At 41.1% G+C, this 23,865-nt stretch overlaps 1 protein-coding gene across 1 annotated transcript in view; it reads right to left on the reverse strand.

Annotated features, from left to right (window-relative positions):
- Window positions 1-23,865, reverse strand: part of MSH4 (mutS homolog 4) — a gene marked incomplete at its 3' end in the record, with an annotated part of 53,982 nt that overhangs the window by 26,013 nt on the left and 4,104 nt on the right. The window contains exons 2-6 of the mRNA XM_084637222.1: window positions 20,936-21,100; window positions 6,086-6,249; window positions 2,730-2,840; window positions 1,385-1,500; window positions 113-286 (exon numbers count right to left, since the gene is read on the reverse strand). Coding sequence (XP_084493348.1) covers window positions 113-286; window positions 1,385-1,500; window positions 2,730-2,840; window positions 6,086-6,249; window positions 20,936-21,100 — 730 coding nt within the window. The remainder of the gene's footprint in view (window positions 1-112; window positions 287-1,384; window positions 1,501-2,729; window positions 2,841-6,085; window positions 6,250-20,935; window positions 21,101-23,865) is intronic.

Consider the following 23,865-nt stretch of genomic DNA (forward strand, 5'->3'; position numbering starts at 1 on the left):
TAACTCTTTGTTTCTGACTAGACAGATTAGATACATGTGCCATAGAATTTGGTGCATTATAAATTTATAAGAATGCAAAAAAACTGAATTTGTAAAAACAAAATAATCTTACCGAGAATCTCTATTGTTAGTTAACAATTCAAGATTTTGGGCTGATGATGAATCTATCATAGCAGTTTGCTCACTTCCCTGGAAACGAACCTTGAGTGACTTAGGAGCATAAACTGAATTTTGAATAAATTCAACATATTTTAGCAAAGCTGCAACAGCTGCTAGACAGTAATACCTGTAAAGTAGAATCATTTATTGAACATTAAATATTTCTCCTCATCAAGCGCAAAAACATTTACTGTACTTAGGGAGAAGGTTTTTCTTAGCAATCTTATGCCAAGCTGTAGAGTCATGTTCACACATATTAGGGATTGGGAGCAACCCTTCCCATTATGCAGAAGCCAGAGGCAATGCTTGGTGGAGCACATGGAGTCACATGCGCCCCCAGATTTTTCCCAGGGTTTGCTGGCCCTGCTCTGTCAAATCGTGCCACTGGGCTCCTGCCCTGCACAGCAGCTGTTGGAGCAGACAAGCTGGGAACTTCAGCCATGGGGAGAGGCAGCAGCAAACAGCTGGGAGCTGCAGGGGGGGTCACTGATGGTAAGAAGAGGGGCGTGAACCTTTAAATTGTGCCCTCCCACTCTCAACAGGTACCAGTTGTCTTGGGCAGAAACCTCTAGCCCCACCACCCTACCGCAAGGCAGAAGCCCCACGCTCTGGTAGGCAGAGAACAGGGTGGGGTGGGGGGCTCCACAAGCCACACTTTAACTGTAAAAGAGTCACATGTGTTTCGCGAGCCAGGGTTTGGCCACCCCTAGTATAAACAGTGTGATCATGGCCCAGATTTTCAGTAGTGCAGGTCCACTTTTGTATGGGCCAATCAAGTGTTCAAACATGCATGTGTCTGTGCATGCATATGATCTTGCCTTGCACATATTGGATATTGTGCATGTGTAAGTCTGGCAGTGCAATTTCAGAAATACATTACTGAAGTATGGGTCCAGGTGACCAAGTTTTTAGTGTTGCTCTCTAGTGACTTCCTCTAGCAAATACAAGCTGACAAGCTCTTAAAGAAAGATTGATGCCAGGGTCTCTAAATGGTGGGTCATCAGGGCTCCAAGAGGCACTTGACAATTGATGTATCATTGGTAATGGATGTATCAGAAATGTTTGAGTGAAAAATAAAAAGGCAACTACATTTACAGATTTTAAATTTCAGGGATGTGTGTACCAATTAATGAGAAGCCACTGACCAGTGTATTAAATCTGTACAAACTGTTAAAATCTTTTATCTGGAGACACTACTTCTTTTTCTTACTTAGGTTAAACGTACTTGGACTGAACCTCCATTAGGACAGTACTGAATTCAGATGTACACAACTGTTCTATATATTCCAAGCCCTTTGTTTCATTGAAGTATTTTCTTTGGACAGTAGTAAAAGTCACGTTCTAATAAAAACAAAACCAAAAACAGCAAAGGTTTCAAAATCTCATGGAAAGAAACTGGAGTGTTGTGATGATTTGGGGAATCTCTCTATGTAAAAATGTGACACAGAGGCCCTTTGGCAGCTCACAACTCTGGGTCAGCAACTCTTGTCGGGCCTGACATACTCAGTGTACCCCCACTCATCACTATCATGATCTGTATCTGGAAGGTGTCATGTAGGATATCATGAGCAAATTGGTGACACACTGGTCCTGAAGCTCATTGCGTGGTGTATGTACAGAGTGTGTACAAACAGTTATAGACGTGTGCTGGAATTCTGTTCTTAAAATGTGTTTGGCAACCAGTGCATGGACCCAGTTTGCCTTGGACAGGGGAGCGTATGTTTGCTTTTCTGACCGGTCTGGTCATCAGGCAGGGATGATGAAACTGCACTTACACAGAAGGTAAACAAAACCATCAAATGGGTGAGTGCGAGAGATAGCCTCTTAACTATCATGACGGGAGAACACGAAACTGCAAAAATTAACATGGCATCAGCTCCCCGCTGGATACAGCAGGCTGAGCCCCCAAGAGGGCTTCCTGCTTACTGAGCAAGGTCATTGAACTTTAGAAGATATAAGCAAAGATAAGAAGCTATTTTTGCATCCATCACTTAAGGGACGAAAGGGGCCAGAGCTCTTAAAATCACAGAAGGTTGGATCCTTGAACTCAGGGGACTGATATTTCTGGGAACTCTCCAGAATGGTGAGGAACCTGAGGCAAGGAAATGTGTATACACATGTTTATTATTTTATCTAGATCGATGTATTTCTCATTCTATTAAGTAAAGAGCAATACTACTTTAGAATCCTGTGAAAGTCTGTCTGTGTGTCTGTTGGCTTTCACTATTGCATGTCCCTGAAGAGGCAAACTGTAAGCCAGAAGGCTCACATCTTTAGAAACGTGCAAGAGCTTCTGGGGAGGCTTGCAGGAGATGACGTTACTTTCAGGGCATAGGCAGTTGGGCTGTGGGGTCACCACTGCCAAAAGAGGTGTCAGACACAAGGTTACACCTGGAGTGTGCGCATAGAGGCCAAAAGCCAGGAACACTGCCTAAACTCTGCCCAGCCCCAGCAAGCTAAGGGATTAAGCGATTGGATCCCCTCGTAAAGACGGTCACAAATCTGTAACCATATAAAACCAATCAAATAGGAGCCCTATAAAAACTAAATGAAGTCTAAAAAAAGATTACCTTGAAATTTTCTGTTATCAAACTGAACAATTTTGTTGTATTCCCTGTATCACAAGCAGTATTTGACATTATTATTTCTAATGGTGTTAAAATCTTGAGTTTTGTGATAACCTAAAAACAAATTTAAAACATAATTTCATTAAAAATCATTTAGCCATCTCGAAGTACATTTTCACAAATAAATAAAATAGTCCAGAAATAACTGACAAATTCTATAATCTTTGTAAACACTTTTAAATCAATTAAAAATTCCACTTAAAGGAATGTGCACGCACAAGAACCAGGCAGACATCATTTATTCCCAGTCAGGGCCAGAAACAGTAAGGTTTTTAATGGCTTTTTTACTTCCTGAGCTTTGAGCACTGGTAACAGGTGAGAATAAATGATCAAGAACTTTCTGGTGGCCAGATAATGAGGTAAGTGTAGTACAGAAAGCAATAAGGTAAATATAATACAAAAAGAGAGGATTTAGTTACACCCATTGCATCAGGCTCCAAAGATGGCAGATGAACATATTATATTATTTATAGCATGTAGAAATCTGTTAAGTTTCTTTCCTCCCTCTCCTTCCCTTTTATGCACTCTTGTCTCTCCAACTGCTGCATACAAAAGGTAATAAAGAAATAGCCTGCAGTAATAATTTTCAAAACAGAAGAATGAACTGTCTACAGATATCACTCACTAGTATAAAACAGAAAAAATAGTTACAAAAATACCTAAAATTAAAGTAAAAGATTTGGAGAATAATTTATCTCATGTCATGAATATATGAAAAACAGATATGATGAAAAACCCCTGCAAAAAAGAATGTTATGCGTAACATGGCATTCCATGACTGTGAGTGAGAAAGTACCTTTTCAATCAGAAATAACTTTCTGGGTTTGCAGGTGCAGAAGTTCATGGTGCTCCTGAAGGTCATGAGCTGCAGACTCACTTGGACTGGATAAGGCTCTTTGGAGTAGGTCATATTTTAGACCTTGTTGTAACTTCTTATGGATACATGTGCATGCTACAGTCTAACCTGCATTTTCTCTGTTTTGGTGGCTCAAAAGATACACATTTAAACCAGCTTTTCCTTTTCACATGAGATACTCATTGTGACAGGGTGTACCCCGTGTTTGATGCCCTCCCACCTTGGCTAATCCTGCCCCAACCAGGTTTCCTTCTAGTGGAAAAGAGCAGTGAGTTTAGATACTCCACTATCTAGCTGCCAAGAGAGTCCACCAGGTTCAGCAGCTGGCAGAACCAACAAGAATTGGTCCTCCAGCAGCTAAACGGATCAGGAGCAGAAAGTCAAACAGCACAACAGACAAGGTAAAAAGGACTGTCTGCTTCCTCTGGGGAAAGGAGCCAGTTCTGAAGCTGAAAGAGGAGAGGAAGGATGTCCCGACTTGATCCAGGAGCCTAACTTTGATTTAAAGTACAACTGAATTTTGCTACTAGTTTCTTATCTAGGAAAGGATTAACATCTACATATACCGAACAAGATCAATTATTATGTATTGTTTCTATTTGTATTATTTGCAGTAGTGCTCAAAGGCCCCAAATTAGATTTGGGCCCCAGTATATAGGTGATAAGGTGCTGTACAAACAAATAGAAAGACATAATCCCTGTCTAAAATCTCTTACAATCTAAGACAAAATGCAACTAGTATCACAAACAACTGAAGTGGTAGGGCTGTGAGACACACAATGGGAGTAACTATAATAAATTCATGAGCTACATGGACTTAATAGTTCTGAACCACCTAAAATATTTTTGTTTGGGCTGTGGCTACCTAACCTATCCATCATTAGCGTCTTAGTTTTTTGGTGGCATTACAGCAGATATAAGCCCTAAGGAGGGATTTGTAGGAGGAGAAGATAGTGGCCTTAACATATTAATTCAGGGATGGTGTTCCATGCATAAGGGGTGGCATGTAAGAAAGTGCAACAATGATTGAAGCCAATATCATTGGCAAAGCAGAGGTCACAACGCAATAAGAGACAAGTATGGATAACAGAGGGGCATTGTAGTGAAGGGCATTGAAGACAATGGGGCCAGAAAAAGGGAAGTAGATGGAGGGGTAAAGTCAGAGTGAGAGGTAAAGGGAGATGATCTTAGTAGATGTATTCTGTAGGGACTGAAGGGTGAATGTACTTTCAGAGAAGCCAGCAAAAAGATTTTGCAGTGTGTACAGTATGAAAAAGGGCAGATTTTAGAAACATTAGAGCAAAATGCAGCAAGAGTTGCACACAGCTTGATGTGGGAGCATGAGAGAGGAAAGAATCAAAGACAATTCAGATTATGTTTGAGTGACAGGGAAGATAGTGATGTCAACAGTCAAGGAAAATTCAGGAAGGACTTGAAAGGAAAGGAGTTCCATTTTTATCATGTTAATTCTAAAATGAAGGGAGACAATTAAGAGGGGATGTCAGATTGATAGAGAGACTGAAATACAGGATTGCATGGATGGAGACAAATCAAAATTAGAAAGGTAACTTTGAGGATCAAGGCCAAGGACAGGGTCACAGTGGAACCCCAAAGGACAGTCGGAAAAGGGAGGAGAAAAAATCTAGACACAAATAAATACACTATTAACTGAAGAGAAAACTCACTTGCTATCATGAGTCGACAGAATCTTTTAAGAGGAACAGCTTCAAAAATGAGTATCCAATGTCCACAAAAGCCAGCATAAATGATGTTACTGTTTGCATCGGGGGTCTCAAACTCAAATGACCACGAGGGCCACATGAGGACTAGTACATTGGCCCGAGGGCCGCACCACTGACCACCCCCGCCACTGCCCCGGCCCCTCTCCCACTCCATCCCTTCCATGAGGCCCCGCCCCTGCCTCACAGGGGGCTCAGGGCAGGGGGTTGGGGTGCAGGATGTGGCAGGGGTTCGGCTGCAGAAGGGGTTTGGGAGGTCGGGTCCGGCACAGTGCAAACCGGGGACAGGGCAAGCTCCCTCCCTGCCTTGCCCCCACACTGCTCCAGAAAGCGGCTGGGACCTGGGGGAGAGGGGGCACAGGAGACTGTGTGTTGCCCTGGCCGCACCTCCAAGTACCTCCCCCTAAGCTCCCATTGGCCGGGAACGGAGCCACTCTAGGTAAATGCTGGGGGGGTGGGAGGGGCCACGGGGAGCTGGCGAGCCGCAGAAAATAACCCCACGGGCCACGTGTTTGAGACCCCTGGTTTACATTAACAATGCTACTTTAGTTTTTTTATTACTCTTGGTATGAACAAACTGCAGTTGTCAATCAGGAATTTCCTGCTATTATTTATAAAAACTTCAAACAAAAAAGGACATCTATAATAATCTTCTTCATTATGTAAATACAACCATATACAGCAACCAAAAGTATTAAAATTACCTTAGCATAGGTTGTATTGTCCGCAAATTGGGATAATACCACTTCGGGGTTTTTTAAGTCAATACTAGCCATTCCTACTTCACCTCTGGCAAGTCCTCTCCCTTCTACTACAGCTACAATAACGGATGCAACTAAATGAGCAGAGACAGCAGATGAGGATGTAACTGTAAAACAGTAGTATACATTTATAGTTATGACCCAGTTCATGATAGAGAGTGAACAATGTATGTACTTATATCCCCCACTCACAAAGAAGCAAAAGTCTAGCAATTATCCAAATTTACTTAAAAATTCAAAGTACAAGTTGCTGAATTCTACATTTGATGTACTATGCAGAGAATGACCCATATTTTCAATTATTTGAACACCATGTAATATGTGAAAAAATAAGAACAGAGCACATGTACACAAATAGGGGGTGAACACGAGGAATGACATTGTTAAAGGTGCAAATATGTGTAGAAAATACAGTGCATGAGCACTATTTCTGTATTATGAAAAACAGGTGAAGAATAGAAGGGCTATTACGATCATTAAGCATATGTAATTTTAAATACAAAACTGAGGGCAGCTATTATTGATGGACAAATTTAGACAAATTAAAATATAGAGAGACATTGAAATTGAAGGTAGTTTTCTATTAAAAGCGTACTTCTGATGAGGTGTCCCTAATTTTGTCAAATACCAAACCAACCTTTCTGAAATTTCATAGCTGATCTTATGCTAAGAGAGAAATTTTCTGATGTTTGTGGAAAATCAAACAATGCATTTGAGACAAATGATGTAGGTTTCACTTTTGCCTAAGCAATCTGGCTTAGAAAGTCCATGTTTTAATCTCTTGGAGTTGGTGAGGAATCAATTAGTGAATGTGGTTAATACATTAGGAACTGTACAGAGCTCCATATATATGCGCAGCACATATAAGTGTTTACAAACTCCAACAGGAGGAAACATCCAAAAGCACATAGAAGTTTTGAGGAAGTAGGAGTGGTGTTCTAGATGACACATTGTTTAGAGAGACAAGCACAGGGCTAAAAAGTCAGAAAAGCCTATCCTGTTCCTATATCTGCTGAGGACTTACTCTTCTTTCCACTTATATAGAACTTCACAAACATGATTTGACTACGTGACAGATTTATGTTACCAATCTGCCAGCGGTGTCAGGTGATGAGGCTGAGGCCGCAGGATCTTTAGGGGAGGAGATGAAGAGCACACCAAATGTCTGAATTTTAAAGCTTTATTAATAAAATAACAGCAGAGAGTGTTGGGGGTGAGGTGGCTCCCCACGTCACTCAAAAGAAGAAAGAAAGCATTAGTGCCCCAAGCCCAAGCCCTAACCCACTTTCATACTCACACCCGCACTACCCTAGGCTGTCCAGGCCTGGGAGTAACGTAAGAAGAAGAGGGGGAAGGGTGGACAGGAGTTCTTGTCCTGTGCACAGGTCGTCCAGGGTCCGCTGTTGATCTCCAATTTGCCTCAGCTCTCAGGAGGGTTTTTAAGTCCCTGAGGTCTCTTGGGGGAGTCTCCTTCCAGCTCTGTTCCCCAAGCTCTGTGTACCAGTCCAAGCCGGCCTTCTGTGGCTTCTTCAGCTTTCCCAAAACACACCGGTTTCAGGGCTGTGAGACTGTTATGTTTTTCCCTTGTTGGCCTTCGCCAGCTCGCTCCTTTTCGCGGCCCCTGTGATTTCGTTCAACAACTCTCCTTTCTCATGGCTGGTCGGGGGGGTGGCGGGTGGACTCTCCCCCTTCTGTCTTGGCAGGTAGCAGAGTGGCCTTCAGCTGGAGTCAGCTCCTTATCTTCGGGTTTAGCTGGGACATCAAGTTAACCCGTACTTTTCTTCTTTCCTCCCACTTTGGCCTCTCGCAGTCTGCAAAGAAATCTTCCACTCCACACTCACACCTTTGACCCTCCCCAAAATGCTTTGCAATGTTTGCCACAGCGTTAGCAACATGCAGTGCTGATCTGCCTTCCCAGCGGACCCCCTGAGAGGGGGGGCCGTGTGGTTGTGACAACTATACCTCAAAACATCAAAGGAGATGATGAACATCATTATCTCCATCTTCCCACTAAGGAAACTGGGGCTTAAAGATGTGATTTGCCCAGTATCAGACTGCAAATCAGTGTCAGGGCTTGGTTTAGAATACAGGTCTCCTGACTTCTCCTGAAGCCTAATCCTATAGACCAGAGGTTCTCAACCTATTTCCACTCAGAACCCCTATAGCCACCTGACCAAAAGCATCCCATGTATTCACACTCTACACGCTATTGTAATAATCTTTGTGCAAAATATGCCTTGTAACATATCATTTGAAAACAAATAACCCACTGATAAATAATATCATGGTGATATGGATATAGCAACGTTATATGAAAGTTATTATTCCCCCATATGATGTCATTAGCACATGTTCAAAACCATATAGCCCTGCCTAGGCAAAAATTGTTACCCAGGAATTTGCCTCAATTTCCATATAAGTAGTAGACAGAATCTTTAAGTCAGCAGGGGGAAGAGATGGCAGGAAACAGAACTATTTGAATTTCAGCAAACACAAGTAGGGGCATGGAGCCCCTTCACCACCAGACTCCATTTTTCTTTTTTTACTGCTTGAATAAACTTTACTCTGATGGGTAACCCTCAGAAGAATCCACTTCAAAGGTTCACTGGTCTATAAAAAAGGGGGTAGAGAATAGGGTGACCAGATGCCCCGGTTTTATAGGAACAGTCCCGATATTTGGGGCTTTGTCTTATATAGGCACCAATTACCCCTCACTCCCTGTCCCAATTTTTCACACTTGCTGTCTGGTCACCCTAGTAGAGAACTTCACATTCTCTTTCACCTAAGACAAAGGCACCAGAAGCTTTGGGCCTTTGGGAGAGATCATGATGAAGTAAAGGGTAATTCATAATCTTGCTGGAAAAAAGTGGGTGAGAAAGTCCATCTTAAACAAAACCTTGAACCAACCAATTAAGTTTTAAACTTTTAGATGCATGTTTTCACTTTTATTTGCTTGTAACCATTTCTAACTCTCTCTCTTATACCTGAATTCATTTAAAATCCTATCTTCTTTTGTTCATAAACTTGTTTTATTTCTAATCTAAACCAATCCAGTGGCAAAAACTGAACTGTTTGGTAACTCCAGCTAAAGTAAACTATGGAATATTGACTTCTTACAGGGGTAATGTACCTTAATATCTGAACTACCCAGGAGAGGGCTGGTCATTGCAGAACACAAATTTTTGGGAAAATCCAGGCCTGAGAGTGTGTTGGAGTCACCTTGCAAGTAGTAAACAAGGCTTGCAGAAGCCAATGTGTGACTGGTGCATTGCTGGCAAGCTGCTGTGGTCAGAGCTTCAGCTATACACAGACACTCAGCATATGACCTTTATGCTGGTAGCCTGATTGTGCATGGCCCAGGTTGGGAGCTACACCCGTAAAGCATTGTGAGGCACCCAGGATGACAGAGCAGGCAATGACACGACCCCTCACTAGTCTGGACTGCACCAGAGAATGTGACACCACCCCATCAGGTTTTTTTAAGTGGTCCACCCAAAAGGACTGTGGGATTGGGGTCATGGCAAAAATTCTCAAGGATTTTTGGGGATTCCAGTGAGCTGTTGTTGGATAGGCAGAGCTAGAAATAGTAAGGGGGATTTGGTCTCTAGCTGTTGGTGCTTGGAGGGCCTGGGTTTGGGAGTGGGGCTGATGCTGGCTGATGAGAGTGCTTCCCTTTTCTTTCAACCTTTCCATGCCCCCTCACACAGCTCTCAGACAGCACTACTTCAAGAGGCTATCAAGCCAGTTCCACAGCTTCTAGATGTTCTGTATTATCCTGCCCCAGAACTGAATACTGGGAAGGGGGAGAATCTCCATTGTGATTGGGTTTAGGGATGGAGCAGCAGTAGCAAAAAGGGGGAGGATTATTTGGGGGAACAAGCGGCTACTTTCTTGCTCTCTTGTTGCTCCTGCTGGATCTTCACAGCCATAGGATTCTGCTATGTGGCAAGGGGTGGGTTGTTCTCAGCTATGGAGTGCTAACCAGCAGGCAACCCCTAGCAACACACCTGAAGGCATGGCTCCATCATCTGAGAAATATTGCTGTAGGCTACAAGGGCTCCATAGACAAGACACTTAACTAAACTGAGACACAGAGAAGTTTAGTTTGTATACTATTCTTTGGCAAATTTGATTCTAGGAATATTACATTTAGACAGTATTCTTTATTAAAAGGTACAAATGGCAAACCCTAAGCACATTTAAATAGCTTTGTTTAGCATCTGTGATGGTTTGTTTCAAATTTAATGTTATGTATTTCCAAAGAACAAGCTAATGGAGAATTTACTAATGACTTTCTTTTCAAGAAAACTGTGGGTGAGGTAATATATTTTACCCACCTTGTCTCTCTAATATCCTGGGATCAACACAGCTACAACACTGCAAACAAGAAAACTGTGACCAGTAACCAGAGTTCTTGACAGACCCTAATCCTGTTTGAAGCCACTATAAAACAACTGTCCAGAAAATATTTCATTAATTTCGTTAATTAAAAGGTGATTATTTCATTATTTGAAATAATGAAATAATTATTTCATTAATTAGAAGGTGATTCTGAAATTTAAAAGACCTCCAAATTAGGCTAAGAAAAATCCTTGCATATGGTAGATACATCTCATTCAAGCTTCATTTACAACAATTCAGCAGTATGTAGCTTTTATGGCACAAAGAGATTTACTGAGATATCAAACAATTTGAAACTGAAAGTGAATTACTGCTAAATCCCAGAACTGTCAAAAAATCAATACGTTAGATTCTTTGCTAGAAAGAAAGTTCTTTTCTCTGCCTTTTTGGTACCAGACGGTGTTCTCATCAATCTTTTTCATTTTTTTAATCAAATACTCTTATAGAAGGCAACATCTTCATCAATCTTTTTTCTTTTATCAGTCAAACCCACTATCACAGTAGTCAACCTCTTTATCAACCTGTCAGTTCTCCCTTTTGTCCACTTCGCTATTAACCTTTTATCAATTTATCACCAGATCTGGGTACACTATAATAGTTTAAATCAAAGCTAATTCAAAATAAAAGCTAAATAAAAGCTACAGTAATATTACTACTTATTTTACAGATATAGTATATTTTATTCTGAAGGATTCCAAAGCACTTCACATACTAAATCCTTACACCAGCTCTGAACTGAAGTCATCACTGAGATGAAGGGTGTTAGCCAACTAATACACATCAATATGATACAAAAGAGTATGTGCAAGGGCACATTTTGGTCCAGATACTAGAGCAAACTTTTTTAAAAAAAATACTCCCCCCATTTAGGTATTTATAACATGACCAAGTAGTATCTGAATGCAACCCAAAAATCAAAAACCTAGCAGTCTGAAAGTCTAATATCCCTCACTTGCTTTGTGATGTGAATGTATGCAGATGTTTATGTCAATGTTTACTTTTTCTTCTCCTCCATCATCTTCATTTATTCTTCAATTTCAAGGAAGTTGTTGTGGGAAAGCTCATGTAAATAAATGGGTTTTATTTTGTTCTGAAGCTGGTAATATTTATGCTCATTCTCAGAAGGGAGTTCCACAGCAGTGGGTCTACTGGAAAGAAGCCACAATCCCCTACACTTGTGAGTTTCATTCGGGATGCGATCACAACTCCAATGTCCCTGAGAAGCACAGCTCAGCCCACAAACAGTCTCAAAGATCAAGATCAGAAATTTACATCAGTTATTGAACCAGATGCCATTGTAGTGTCTGAAGCATCATGGTGTTTTTGATGAGCAATGTTGATTAGAAGGTGGATTGCTTCATGTTGTGCTATCTGGAAAGTCTTAATAAGCAAAGGTATGAGGCACTGCTGTAATAGAGAGGAAGCAAATTCAGGTCATGAATACATGGGAAAGCTGTGTTTTACACGAGAGAAATGCAGAGCTGGGACTCACTGGGAGACTACTGAAGCTGGAGTCTGTGGCAGTTCACAACCTATCCTAGAGATTTAACATGTGTCAAATGGGATGTGAGAAAGGAACTGAGCCTCCTGGAACTATACAAGTCCTTGTGAATGAGAAGCTGATGCCCATCACAATCCCCTCTTCTGCCTGAGAGGAAGATCTGGAGCCAACATAGTGCAAAGTCTGTCCATCCTGCTAGATGTCTCAGGCAACGCAGCACACCTCATAGTCAAGCGTGTCAAATGCTGTGGACTTATCTAGATATATGAGCACTGATGTTTGTTGTCCACTGCTAAAAAAAAAAGATCCAAATCTATGACCAGCCTTGTCCCAGAGCTGTGTCCTGGGCCAAAATCCAATTGTGCACGTCAAAGTTGCTGGTTGATTTCAGGTGCTGCTAGAAATAGCTGTTCTCAAACTTCTTAACAACCTTGCTCAGAACTAGCAGATTTGATACTATACAGGACAGGAACAGGCAAAATCATGACAAGAGATTTTTTTGAGCACTAGTTGGACAACAGCCTTTTTCAGGGTGGCTATTACATTGCAATCTCCAAAGATGATGTTGAGAATCTCTGTCAACAGGGGGTTCAGGGTCTCATGACTGCTTTCACCAGCCATGAGAGACAGACAGAGTCACAGGCTGATATCCTGCATTAACTTTGAAAACTTCTGTCTGCATGAACAATCTGAATTCTACAGAGGATACATGTATTCGCAGTCCTTTTTGCATAAACCCCAATTCTTGGGGCCCAGAGACTTTGTCCCAGATCCCAGCAATCTTATCTGCAAGGCAACATTGTCATTTTTAGAGCACCATACAATATTATCCTGGTATCCAAGGACCATCACTGTGGTACTTAGGTAGAAAGCTAATCTAAGGAAGAAGTGCTGGTTCTGTGGATGACTGAAGACAGTACAGCTTGACAAACTGGTTAACAAGAATAGTTCTGCTGACTCTAGAAAAGAGATTATCTTTTTGTGCTGGAGCTAATTGGTTTCCCATCTCATTTTGTGCCACTTATGTTCTGTAGTGAGTAGTATCCATAGACTTGAAGAAGTCTGTCTTACTGACAGAATCTCCACTTCATCTAAGGTGTGAATAACCTTGTTGTGCCACCTCTCACCTAGCACTGTCAAGGTCTACAGAGCACTTGTTGGTTACAAGTGGGTTGCTAATTGATCACATAAAGCTACTATTTGTCATTTCCAGTCACTAAATCACATTAAAAGTAACTAAAAATATTTCCAAACATTGTTTTTCCAGGTAATCATGTGCTGTAATTACCACAGGGATATTATTTGATTACCAGTAAGAGATGAAGTGGTCCACACATTCACAATCTAAATAGGAGAAAGCGGTCTATGAAATACTCTGTTCAGATGTGATCCACAAGACGAAAAAGTTTGAGAGCTGGTACACAGACTAGCCTGAGTGCGGGTGGTGTGAGTGTGGTGTAAACTGGACCATATAGCAGTGTAACTTTGACCCATATAGTGCTGTGTGTGTGTCGTTAAACCAGGTCTCAACTATGCAAGCCAGGTCAGAATTCTCATCAGAACAGATCATGTTGAAAAGTTTATTGACCACTGATCTTGAACTGATTAGAATGAATCTGAAATCTAGTTTCTTTCTTTAGTTTTTGTGATCTCCTGTAGTCTCCACTGTCCACATTGAGCCTAGTTGTAGATATATAGACTTGGGTCCTTGTATTTGAATTGATTTTTCTTTGTCTACCTGTACCTGTAATGAGTGGGAATAAGGATGTTTAGGTGAACACTTGCAACCAGACATTTTTAGTTCAATAAATTCCAAGGTGCTGGCAAGTCTCCGCAACCCTAGCATGGGTTCTGAAGCCAAGAATGGCTAAATTCTCTATGTCAGCCTTCAGACTTGAGGTTCATGGAAGTCTAGTAATTCCTAATCATGTGCTGAGACCACTGAGACACCTAATTTAAGTAAAATTGTCAAAATAGGTCTTTAAAAAGAAATGCACACATGCATGTTTAAAAGACACACTTCAGTGATGGTTCATACACTGTCAAGCATTATCTTCTGGCTTTGTTCACCCTCATATTTCGCCATTGTCGTCTTACATAAAGGTAAAATGTCTTACTTTTCTCCTCCCTTTGAATTATTCCATACCAGTCTAGATGCTGTACAGTGCCTCTCTTACCAGAAGACAGAGAATGAACATTCAATTTCTTTTAGTACTGCCATCTCACTGTATATACCTGTCCTGCCAACTCAGCACCTCAGATGAAACTCAGAAAATGTAGCAATTTCTTCAAATATGCTAATTTATCAGAAAATAAGGCACAAAACTCTTTAATTTACCAGAGCCGACTTGAAAAGGAGGTGGTTTAGATTAATATGAAGCACTTGAAGAAACTTTAAAGGTGTGAAACCCACCCTTTAACTTGCACATATGTCCAGATATTTACAACTTCCTAGTACAATTTATATTAAAAAAAAAGGAATTAGTGTCATACAGATACCAGAAGAATCCAATGAGGAAGTGGCCCACACAAATTGAAGGCTACTGCACTTATTGAAAACTTAAGATATCCAACCTATACTGTTCTGTACATTCTGGGGTCAAGGACTGCAACACCACCTTGCATATTTTAAGAAAGGACACCGCCACTCTCTTGGCCCAAGAAATAGACAATGATCTTGTGCAATGAGCTTTGAAAGAGACTGCTATTTCCTTGCTTCTCCTGATGCATATCTCTATCATAAATTCCTTAATCCAGACTGCTAAAGTAGACTTCAAAGTTATTGTCCCTCTTGTGATATCCATGTGTCACAAAAAGCATTTCCAATTTCCTTAAGGTAGCTGCTCTATTTTAAGGAATCCTGAGAAGTAATCCTTTTAAAGATTAAAAAATAAGTTGAAAAAGTAAGGGAATTTGAAGTTTAGAGCTTCTAGTCATAATTATGCATATACAATTTGGATGGAGAAAATGCAAACTATAAATCTGAAAAAGAATAGAATATTTTAGGTTACTGTCAGAAGAGGATGGAGCCAGCAGGACAGAAGCTGCAAAGCTATAAGAAAACAATGCAACACGCAAAAAGGGCAAGGGATGAAGCTGCCCCATGCAGAGACCTCTACTCTTAATGAGCTGATACCCAAAATTCTTACCCAGAGACACTCCTGAATTTCTTCTGTTGTGAAATAATCACTGCACACACAACAAAAGGTTTCCAACATATGATGGAGAGGCGGTTCCTTTCTTGGAGGACATTATAGTACTAGTAGTATAGTAGTAGTTTCAGCCAGTCCAAGTAACCATTTTCTTCTTGAGTATGGGGAGCTCAATAGCTAAACAGCAAGTCTGAAGCAAAATGCATTTTTACTGAGTATCAGACTTACTAGATTTTCTGACACTAGTAGTTTGAATTAATGGAAGAATAAATAAGTGTAATTAGAAGAAATTAACAATGGAGCTAGGAGGACAGGAAGAAAAAGCAAAGTAAGAGATGGAGAGAAAAAAAGAAAATGCTTTAGAGTAGAAAATTTTATGTATCCGTGACTTTGTCCTTACCCATAACTACTTCACATTTGGGGACAATGTATACCTTCAGATCAGCGGCACTGCTATGGGTACCCGCATGGCCCCACAGTATGCCAACATTTTTATGGCTGATTTAGAACAACGCTTCCTCAGCTCTCGTCCCCTAAAGCCCCTACTCTACTTGCGCTATATTGATGACATCTTCATCATCTGGACCCATGGAAAAGAAGCCCTTGAGGAATTCCACCATGATTTCAACAATTTCCATCCCACCACCAACCTCAGCCTGGTCCAGTCCACACAAGAGATCCACTTCCTGGACACACTACAGTGCTAATAAACAATGGTCACATAAACACCACCCTATACCGGAAACCTACTGACCGCTATTCCTACCTGCATGCCTCCAGCTTTCACCCTGACCACACCACACGATCCATCGTCTACAGCCAAGCTCTGCGATACAACCGCATTTGCTCCAACCCCTCAGACAGAGACAAACACCTACAAGATCTCTGTCAAGCTTTCTTACAACTACAATACCCACCTGCAGAAGTAAAGAAACAGATTGATAGAGCCAGAAGAGTTCCCAGAAGTTACCTACTACAGGACAGGCCTAACAAAGAAAATAACAGAACACCACTAGCCGTCACCTTCAGCCCCCAACTAAAACCCCTCCAACGCATTATTAAGGATCTACAACCTATCCTAAAGGATGACCCAACACTCTCACAAATCTTGGGAGACAGGCCAGTCCTTGCCTACAGACAGCCCCGCAACCTGAAGCAAATACTCACCAACAACCACATACCACACAACAGAACCACTAACCCAGGAACTTATCCTTGCAACAAAGCCCGTTGCCAATTGTGCCCACATATCTATTCAGGGGACACCATCACAGGGCCTAATAACATCAGCCACACTATCAGAGGCTCGTTCACCTGCACATCCACCAATGTGATATATGCCATCATGTGCCAGCAATGCCCCTCTGCCATGTACATTGGTCAAACTGGACAGTCTCTACGTAAAAGAATAAATGGACACAAATCAGATGTCAAGAATTATAACATTCATAAACCAGTCGGAGAACACTTCAATCTCTCTGGTCACGCAATCACAGACATGAAGGTCGCTATCTTAAAACAAAAAAACTTCAAATCCAGACTCCAGCGAGAAACTGCTGAATTGGAATTCATTTGCAAATTGGATACTATTAATTTAGGCTTAAATAGAGACTTGGAGTGGCTAAGTCATTATGCAAGGTAGCCTGTTTCCTCTTGTTTTTTCCTCCCCCCCCCCCCCCCAGATGTTCTGGTTTAACTTGGATTTAAACTTGAAGAGTGGTCAGTTTGGATGAGCTATTACCAGCAGGAGAGTGAGTTTGTGTGTATATGGGGGTGGGGGGGATGTGAGAAAACCTGGATTTGTGCAGGAAATAGCCCAACTTGATTGTCATGCACATTGTGTAAAGAGTTGTCACTTTGGATGGGCTATCACCAGCAGGAGAGTGAATTTGTGTGGGGGGTGGAGGGTGAGAAAACCTGGATTTGTGCTGGAAATGGCCCACCTGATGATCACTTTAGATAAGCTATTACCAGCAGGACAGTGGGGTGGGAGGAGGTATTAGTTCATATTCTCTGTGTATATATAAAGTCTGCTGCAGTTTCCACGATATGCATCTGATGAAGTGAGCTGTAGCTCACGAAAGCTTATGCTCTAATAAATTGGTTAGTCTCTAAGGTGCCACAAGTACTCCTTTTCTTTTTTAGATTTTAAAGTATTTCTTTCACAGGAATCCCACAGATCCATAAAACTGCAGAACAGTGTTACTGTGCAAGGCAGAGGAGAGAATAGAATTGTTTTTTATTTGTTTTAAATAACATGACACAGATCAAGTTCTAATTTGGAAAAAGGGAAAGAGTTCAAATAATTAAAATGAAATTAAGTGGATGCAGGGCCCAAATGTGCAGGGTGTCCAGTGCCCTCACTTCCTTTGGACTACAGTGGGTATTTAGAGCACTCCCTGTTACACAGGATCAATCATTCAGAGAGGGAAACCAAGCAGTAATTGTTGAATGCATATATACACATACCATGTATGGGATCATTAGTTCCTTAGGTGATCAACAGACCCAGTACATTTTTTTCTTATCTTGGGAAATAAATTATAAATAATGTATTTTGTGTCAGGATAGTCAAAATCAGCTGACACGCTACTGCTATCAGTTTCTGACCAAACTTTAGGAATAGTATTAGGCATAGAGAGCAGCGGGCCTTTGTCTATGAAATTAATTTCCTCTGTTTGCTTGTATTTGACAAATTTCAGGGTACAGCATAAGATATACCTCTGAAGACAGGAGGGTTTTTTTAATCAAATGCCAGTGAAGCAAATATAGCCATTCTATGCAGGCAATTTTTTGTATTTTAACTGTATGTTTTTAATTCTGAGTTGCCCACGTGCTATAGCTATTATGTCATTTTTCCACATTTCAGAAGTAATCTCTCTTTGTCAAGTGCTTTGTTTTCCCAATTAATTTGTGCAAAATTTAGTTCTAAAATTTACCATTTAACAATGTTTCTGGGGAGACTTAACCCTGTTTTGACAGATGTTATACATTTTTTGAGTATGAGGGCATTCAAACCCAGCACCTCCCTGTGGCCAATTGCTGGCTACTTTTCAAATTATTTCCTTAAACTAATATCAAGTAGAGGTAATTTTTATTTTGATAGAATACATTCTCTTTATATTTTATTCCATTTTGGGTTCACTTGATGACAAAAAGTTAAACTATTCTATTTCTGTCACTAAATGTGAAGACAATAAAAAAGGACTTAAAGCAATTTTCCTGGAAAACTAAAGCTGTTCATATGTTCTATATTTCTCGGAACCATAACATAACTTTGCAGTGCCCTCTACTGTACATCTCAGCAACTCCCAAGCAACATTTGGTGTGGCAGCCTTCGGGTCACTCCAGCAGCAGCTGGTGTGGCTGTTCTAGGGCCAGCTGCTTGGGCGCCCCTAGGTCAGCCACACTGGCTGCCTGCAGAAGTCATGGAGGTCACAGAATCAGTGACTTCCGCGACCTCCATGACAGACAGAGAGCCCTAATCAGACAGCACAAAAATGGTGTCTTGCTCGTAAAAGCAAAGCCATCCACCAGTATTTTCACTTACAATGCAACACCTATAAACTCCACATACACCCCAAAACAACCTAAGCATATTATTTCTAAAAATAAAAGATATTTAACTCCAAAAAATTTAATTCCACTATTTCTCTTGAGTTTAACTCTATATATAAAAAAGAAAAATACTGTCTCTAACTTTTCTGCTTGTTAAAGACATCTATCTTTCCTGAGCAGTTTGCTGACTCCTCCTTTCTGACAGTGCTTTATCTTTATTTCTCACAAACTAATTTCCCCCCAAACAGCTTATCCTGTTTCCTCACATTATGAAACAGGCCACATTTTTGTAGAACTTACAATGTCTACCACAATGCATCAGCAAGACTGAATTGCTAAAGAATTACTTTTAAAATGTTACTCCGGAGGGAATTCTCGGCCAAAAAAGTAAAAATTCTGCGCACAATATTTTAAAATTCTGCAAAATTCCACATATTTTATTTATCAATAAATAAATGTGGGGGTTCCAGCATGGCAGTGGGGAGCACGGCCACTGGCTGCAAGGAGGTGGGAGATCACCGTGCAGCCCCTTCTTGGGACATGGACTTGACGGTGAGGCTGCACCCAAACCTGACACAGCACAAGTGCTGAGCTTGCCCTAAAACACCCCAGGGCCCTGCCCCTCCATGCCAGGTGCACCAAGATAGCAAGCAAGAGGGACAAAGCTGTCCCCCAATCTAGGTATGGGTCAAGCAAGCTCAGCCCGGCAGGATCCAAGTGGGGATGGGCTTAGTGTGGAGGGATCCAGGAGGGTCTGAGAGGGTTCTGTGTGGTGCAATTTAGGTGTGGGCAGCTCTGCAGAGGGGCTTGTTGCAGGGTTTCAGATGTAGAGGGAATGGGACTCTGCAGGGGGATCCAGGTCAAATGGTTGGGGCTCACCAAGGAGGAGGTCTGGGTGTGGAGGAATGGGGCTCAGCAGGGGTGTGTGGGTGTGGGGGATTAGTGGGGTGAGAGTCCGGGTGCAGCTGGTTGGGGCTCAGTGGGGTGGGGGTCGGAGTGCGGGGAGCTTGACAGGATGGTCCAGGTGCTGGGGGGGGCCTCATCAGAGTGGAAGTTCAGGTGTGGGGGTCTCAGCCAGGGTGTGGTCTGGGTGGAGGGGTGGGGGTCCGGATCCAGGGGGGAGATTCTCAGGAGGGAGTCTGGGTGCAGGGGGCTCAGTAGGGGGATTCTGGGGGAGGCGGGAATCTGGATGCATGGGGTTTGGGCAGATGGATGCATGAGGGAGCAGCTCTCCGTACAGTGACCCCTTCCCCGCAGCTGAGGAGTGATGGGGGTGTTTTTTTACAGTTGTTTTAGGTTTCCTGCATGATCTCCAGATAGGTTTCTTGATTTTTTTTCTTCCAATATTCCTGCTTGAGGTGGTCCCATCTGGAGTATGTAAGGTACAGGAAATGGTTCCCTCAGTATTCTAAGGTACTTCTGATGAGCTGTTTAGCATATTTGGGGTTGTATGCAGTGGTCAGAGCATTATAGATAGTGAGTTCTCTGGAGATGATGTTTTGTTTCTTGCATCTGCTCAGAGAGTAGATGTTGCTGTTCAGTCTGGCTTTCTTCTTCATGTTATGAAGTTTCCATTTCTAAAAAAAAGTGTTTCTCTAAACAACTCTTCTTTTCCAAGACTGAAGGAGCTCACAACATAAGCTGCACAAAACTGACACCAAAAACTTTTAAAGTGGTCACTTTCACAACATGATATCAAAATACCTCATAATACATATGCTGGGACTGATTAGAGCCTGGATGAGAGCTTTGCATTAGCACAAGTAAAAATTACTCTTCCTAAAAGTAATGGGGACAAAGCTGATTTTGTTGTTGTCTGACAAGATAAAAAAATATGGAGTACAAATTTAGGTAAAGTTACCTTAGTAAAGTTACCACAGAATCACCAACATGTCCATATACTTACACCGAAACTGAATAATTTGAGAGAATATTTGAGTTCCAATTATATCAATTATTTTGAAGAAGAATGCAAGGAAGAAAATTTAGCTAAGCGGTAACTAAAATAACAGTTTTCTTACGTACATATCCTCAGTTCTAGATATCCTATATAACGTAATACCCCCCAAAATACATGAACAAAAAAGTATGTTACTATATAACATTCAATTGTTAAAATATGCTTAAAAAATAAGGCTACGGATTTAAAGAGAGCTAGTCCTATAAAAATATCAACTCTACCTGAATATCCCATGAGAGGTGTCCTGCTTCTACAACCTGATCTACTAGAAGAGAGGGGTGTTTTTCCTATCCAGGCACTATTAAGACCTCTTGCAGAAGAAGAGCTTGTAAAATTCATTGTGCTAACATTTTCTGCATACGAACTCCTGTCCCCAAAGTATGAATCTATGAAGAAAATAAAAAGCATCTCTTGGAAAGATAATGCATAGATCAGTTTGCTGCTTAAGTCACACAAACGCCATAAAATAAAATTAACACAATCAGACATGAAGTGTTTTGTTTGAAAAGCAATACAAATAAGGAAAAATAGTTAAAAGATTGTTAAGAGCTCTTAATGGAGAAAGATTAATATATCCAGTCACAGAACCCAATGGAACTTTGCTGTATTGATATTAATATTTATATAATCCAAGTATAAAAAGAGGAAAAAGTGAACTTCAGTAAAATGCTATTTTGAAAACCAACTCATATTGATATGATAATTTCTCCTTAATGTCATTACTTTATACTGACAGCAAATTCCCTGCTTAGGTTGTTACACTAATATTATGTGATAAAAAGCCAGATACAATGCATAATTTCACATAAGAGGGATTTCTAGGCCTATAAAAGGGGCTGCTCTATTTATCAGATTTTCTACCTTCAGTTTCCTGTCAATTTCCCAAGTCTAAAAAGTGTCATAAAAAGAATATATTTGCCTAATACTGAACACACATTTTAAAGGGTAATAAAAACAAAGAGAAAGAACCATATTCAAAAACTCATTCAGTGAAATTATCTTCTTCTGCCTATATGGTTCAACTCAAAGTCATACAATTTAAAATTTAAGAACTGGCGTTTTTCCTGGAATTTCTTTTACTGATGCATTTTAAGATTGATCTGCACTGTAAATTCTATGATGGTGCATTTACCTCAAAATCTGCTCTCATTTTAGTACTCTAGAAACACTACAGCAGCACAGATGCAGTGTAGACGCTTACTATCACAAGAAAGGGGTTCTTTGGTTGCTATAGTAAATCCACCACTCCAAGATAATTCTTTCATCAACCTAGCAAAGTCAACACAAGGGCTTAGGTCAGTTTAACCACATCACACAGGGCATAAAATTTTTCACAGCCCAAAGTGATGTGGTCAGATCAACCTAACTTTGTAACAAAGAGCAGGTAATCTGTGTTTATTTAAGATCTTTAACTGATTTTAAATCTATTCTCTTGAGATAAATTGTCATAAATATAAAGGGAAGGGTAAACCCCTTTGAAATCCCTCCTGGCCAGGGGAAAGCTCCTCTCACCTGTAAAGGGTTAAGAAGCTAAAGGTAACCTCGCTGGCACCTGACCAAAATGACCAATGAGGAGACAAGATACTTTCAAAAGCTGGGAAGAGGGAGAGAAACAAAGGGTCTGTGTGTCTGTCTATATGTCTCTCACAAATCTTGGGAGACAGGCCAGTCCTTGCCTACAGACAGCCCCGCAACCTGAAGCAAATACTCACCAACAACCACATACCACACAACAGAACCACTAACCCAGGAACTTATCCTTGCAACAAAGCCCGTTGCCAATTGTGCCCACATATCTATTCAGGGGACACCATCACAGGGCCTAATAACATCAGCCACACTATCAGAGGCTCGTTCACCTGCACATCCACCAATGTGATATATGCCATCATGTGCCAGCAATGCCCCTCTGCCATGTACATTGGTCAAACTGGACAGTCTCTACGTAAAAGAATAAATGGACACAAATCAGATGTCAAGAATTATAACATTCATAAACCAGTCGGAGAACACTTCAATCTCTCTGGTCACGCAATCACAGACATGAAGGTCGCTATCTTAAAACAAAAAAACTTCAAATCCAGACTCCAGCGAGAAACTGCTGAATTGGAATTCATTTGCAAATTGGATACTATTAATTTAGGCTTAAATAGAGACTTGGAGTGGCTAAGTCATTATGCAAGGTAGCCTGTTTCCTCTTGTTTTTTCCTACCCCCCGCCCCCCCAAGATGTTCTGGTTTAACTTGGGTTTTAACTTGAAGAGTGGTCAGTTTGGATGAGCTATTACCAGCAGGAGAGTGAGTTTGTGTGTGTATGGGGGTGGGGGGGATGTGAGAAAACCTGGATTTGTGCAGGAAATAGCCCAACTTGATTGTCATGCACATTGTGTAAAGAGTTGTCACTTTGGATGGGCTATCACCAGCAGGAGAGTGAATTTGTGTGGGGGGGTGGAGGGTAAGAAAACCTGGATTTGTGCTGGAAATGGCCCACCTGATGATCACTTTAGATAAGCTATTACCAACAGGACAGTGGGGTGGGAGGAGGTATTGGTTCATATTCTCTGTATATATATATAAAGTCTGCTGCAGTTTCCACGATATGCATCTGATGAAGTGAGCTGTAGCTCACGAAAGCTTATGCTCTAATAAATTGGTTAGTCTCTAAGGTGCCACAAGTACTCCTTTTCTTTTTGTCTATATGCTGGGTTTCTGCCGGGGATAGACCAGGAATGGAGTCTTAGAACTTTTAGTAAGTAATCTAGCTAGGTATGTGTTAGATTATGATTTCTTTAAATGGCTGAGAAAAGAACTGTGCTGAATAGAATAACTATTTCTGTCTGTGTATCTTTTTTGTAACTTAAGGTTTTTGCCTAGAGGGGTTCTCTATGTTTTTTTAATCTAATTACCCTGTAAGATATCTACCATCCTGATTTTACAGGGGGGATTTCTTTATTTCTATTTACTTCTATTTTTATTAAAAGTCTTCTTGTAAGAAAACTGAATGCTTTTTCATTGTTCTCAGATCCAAGGGTTTGGGTCTGTGGTCACCTATGCAAATTGGTGAGGCTTTTTATCCAACATTTCCCAGGAAAGGGGGGGTGCAAGTGTTGGGAGGATTGTTCATTGTTCTTAAGATCCAAGGGTCTGGGTCT

Source organism: Lepidochelys olivacea, assembly GCF_965140295.1.
Source record: "Lepidochelys olivacea isolate rLepOli2 genome assembly, chromosome: 8".
NCBI classification, from domain to species: Eukaryota; Metazoa; Chordata; order Testudines; family Cheloniidae; genus Lepidochelys; species Lepidochelys olivacea.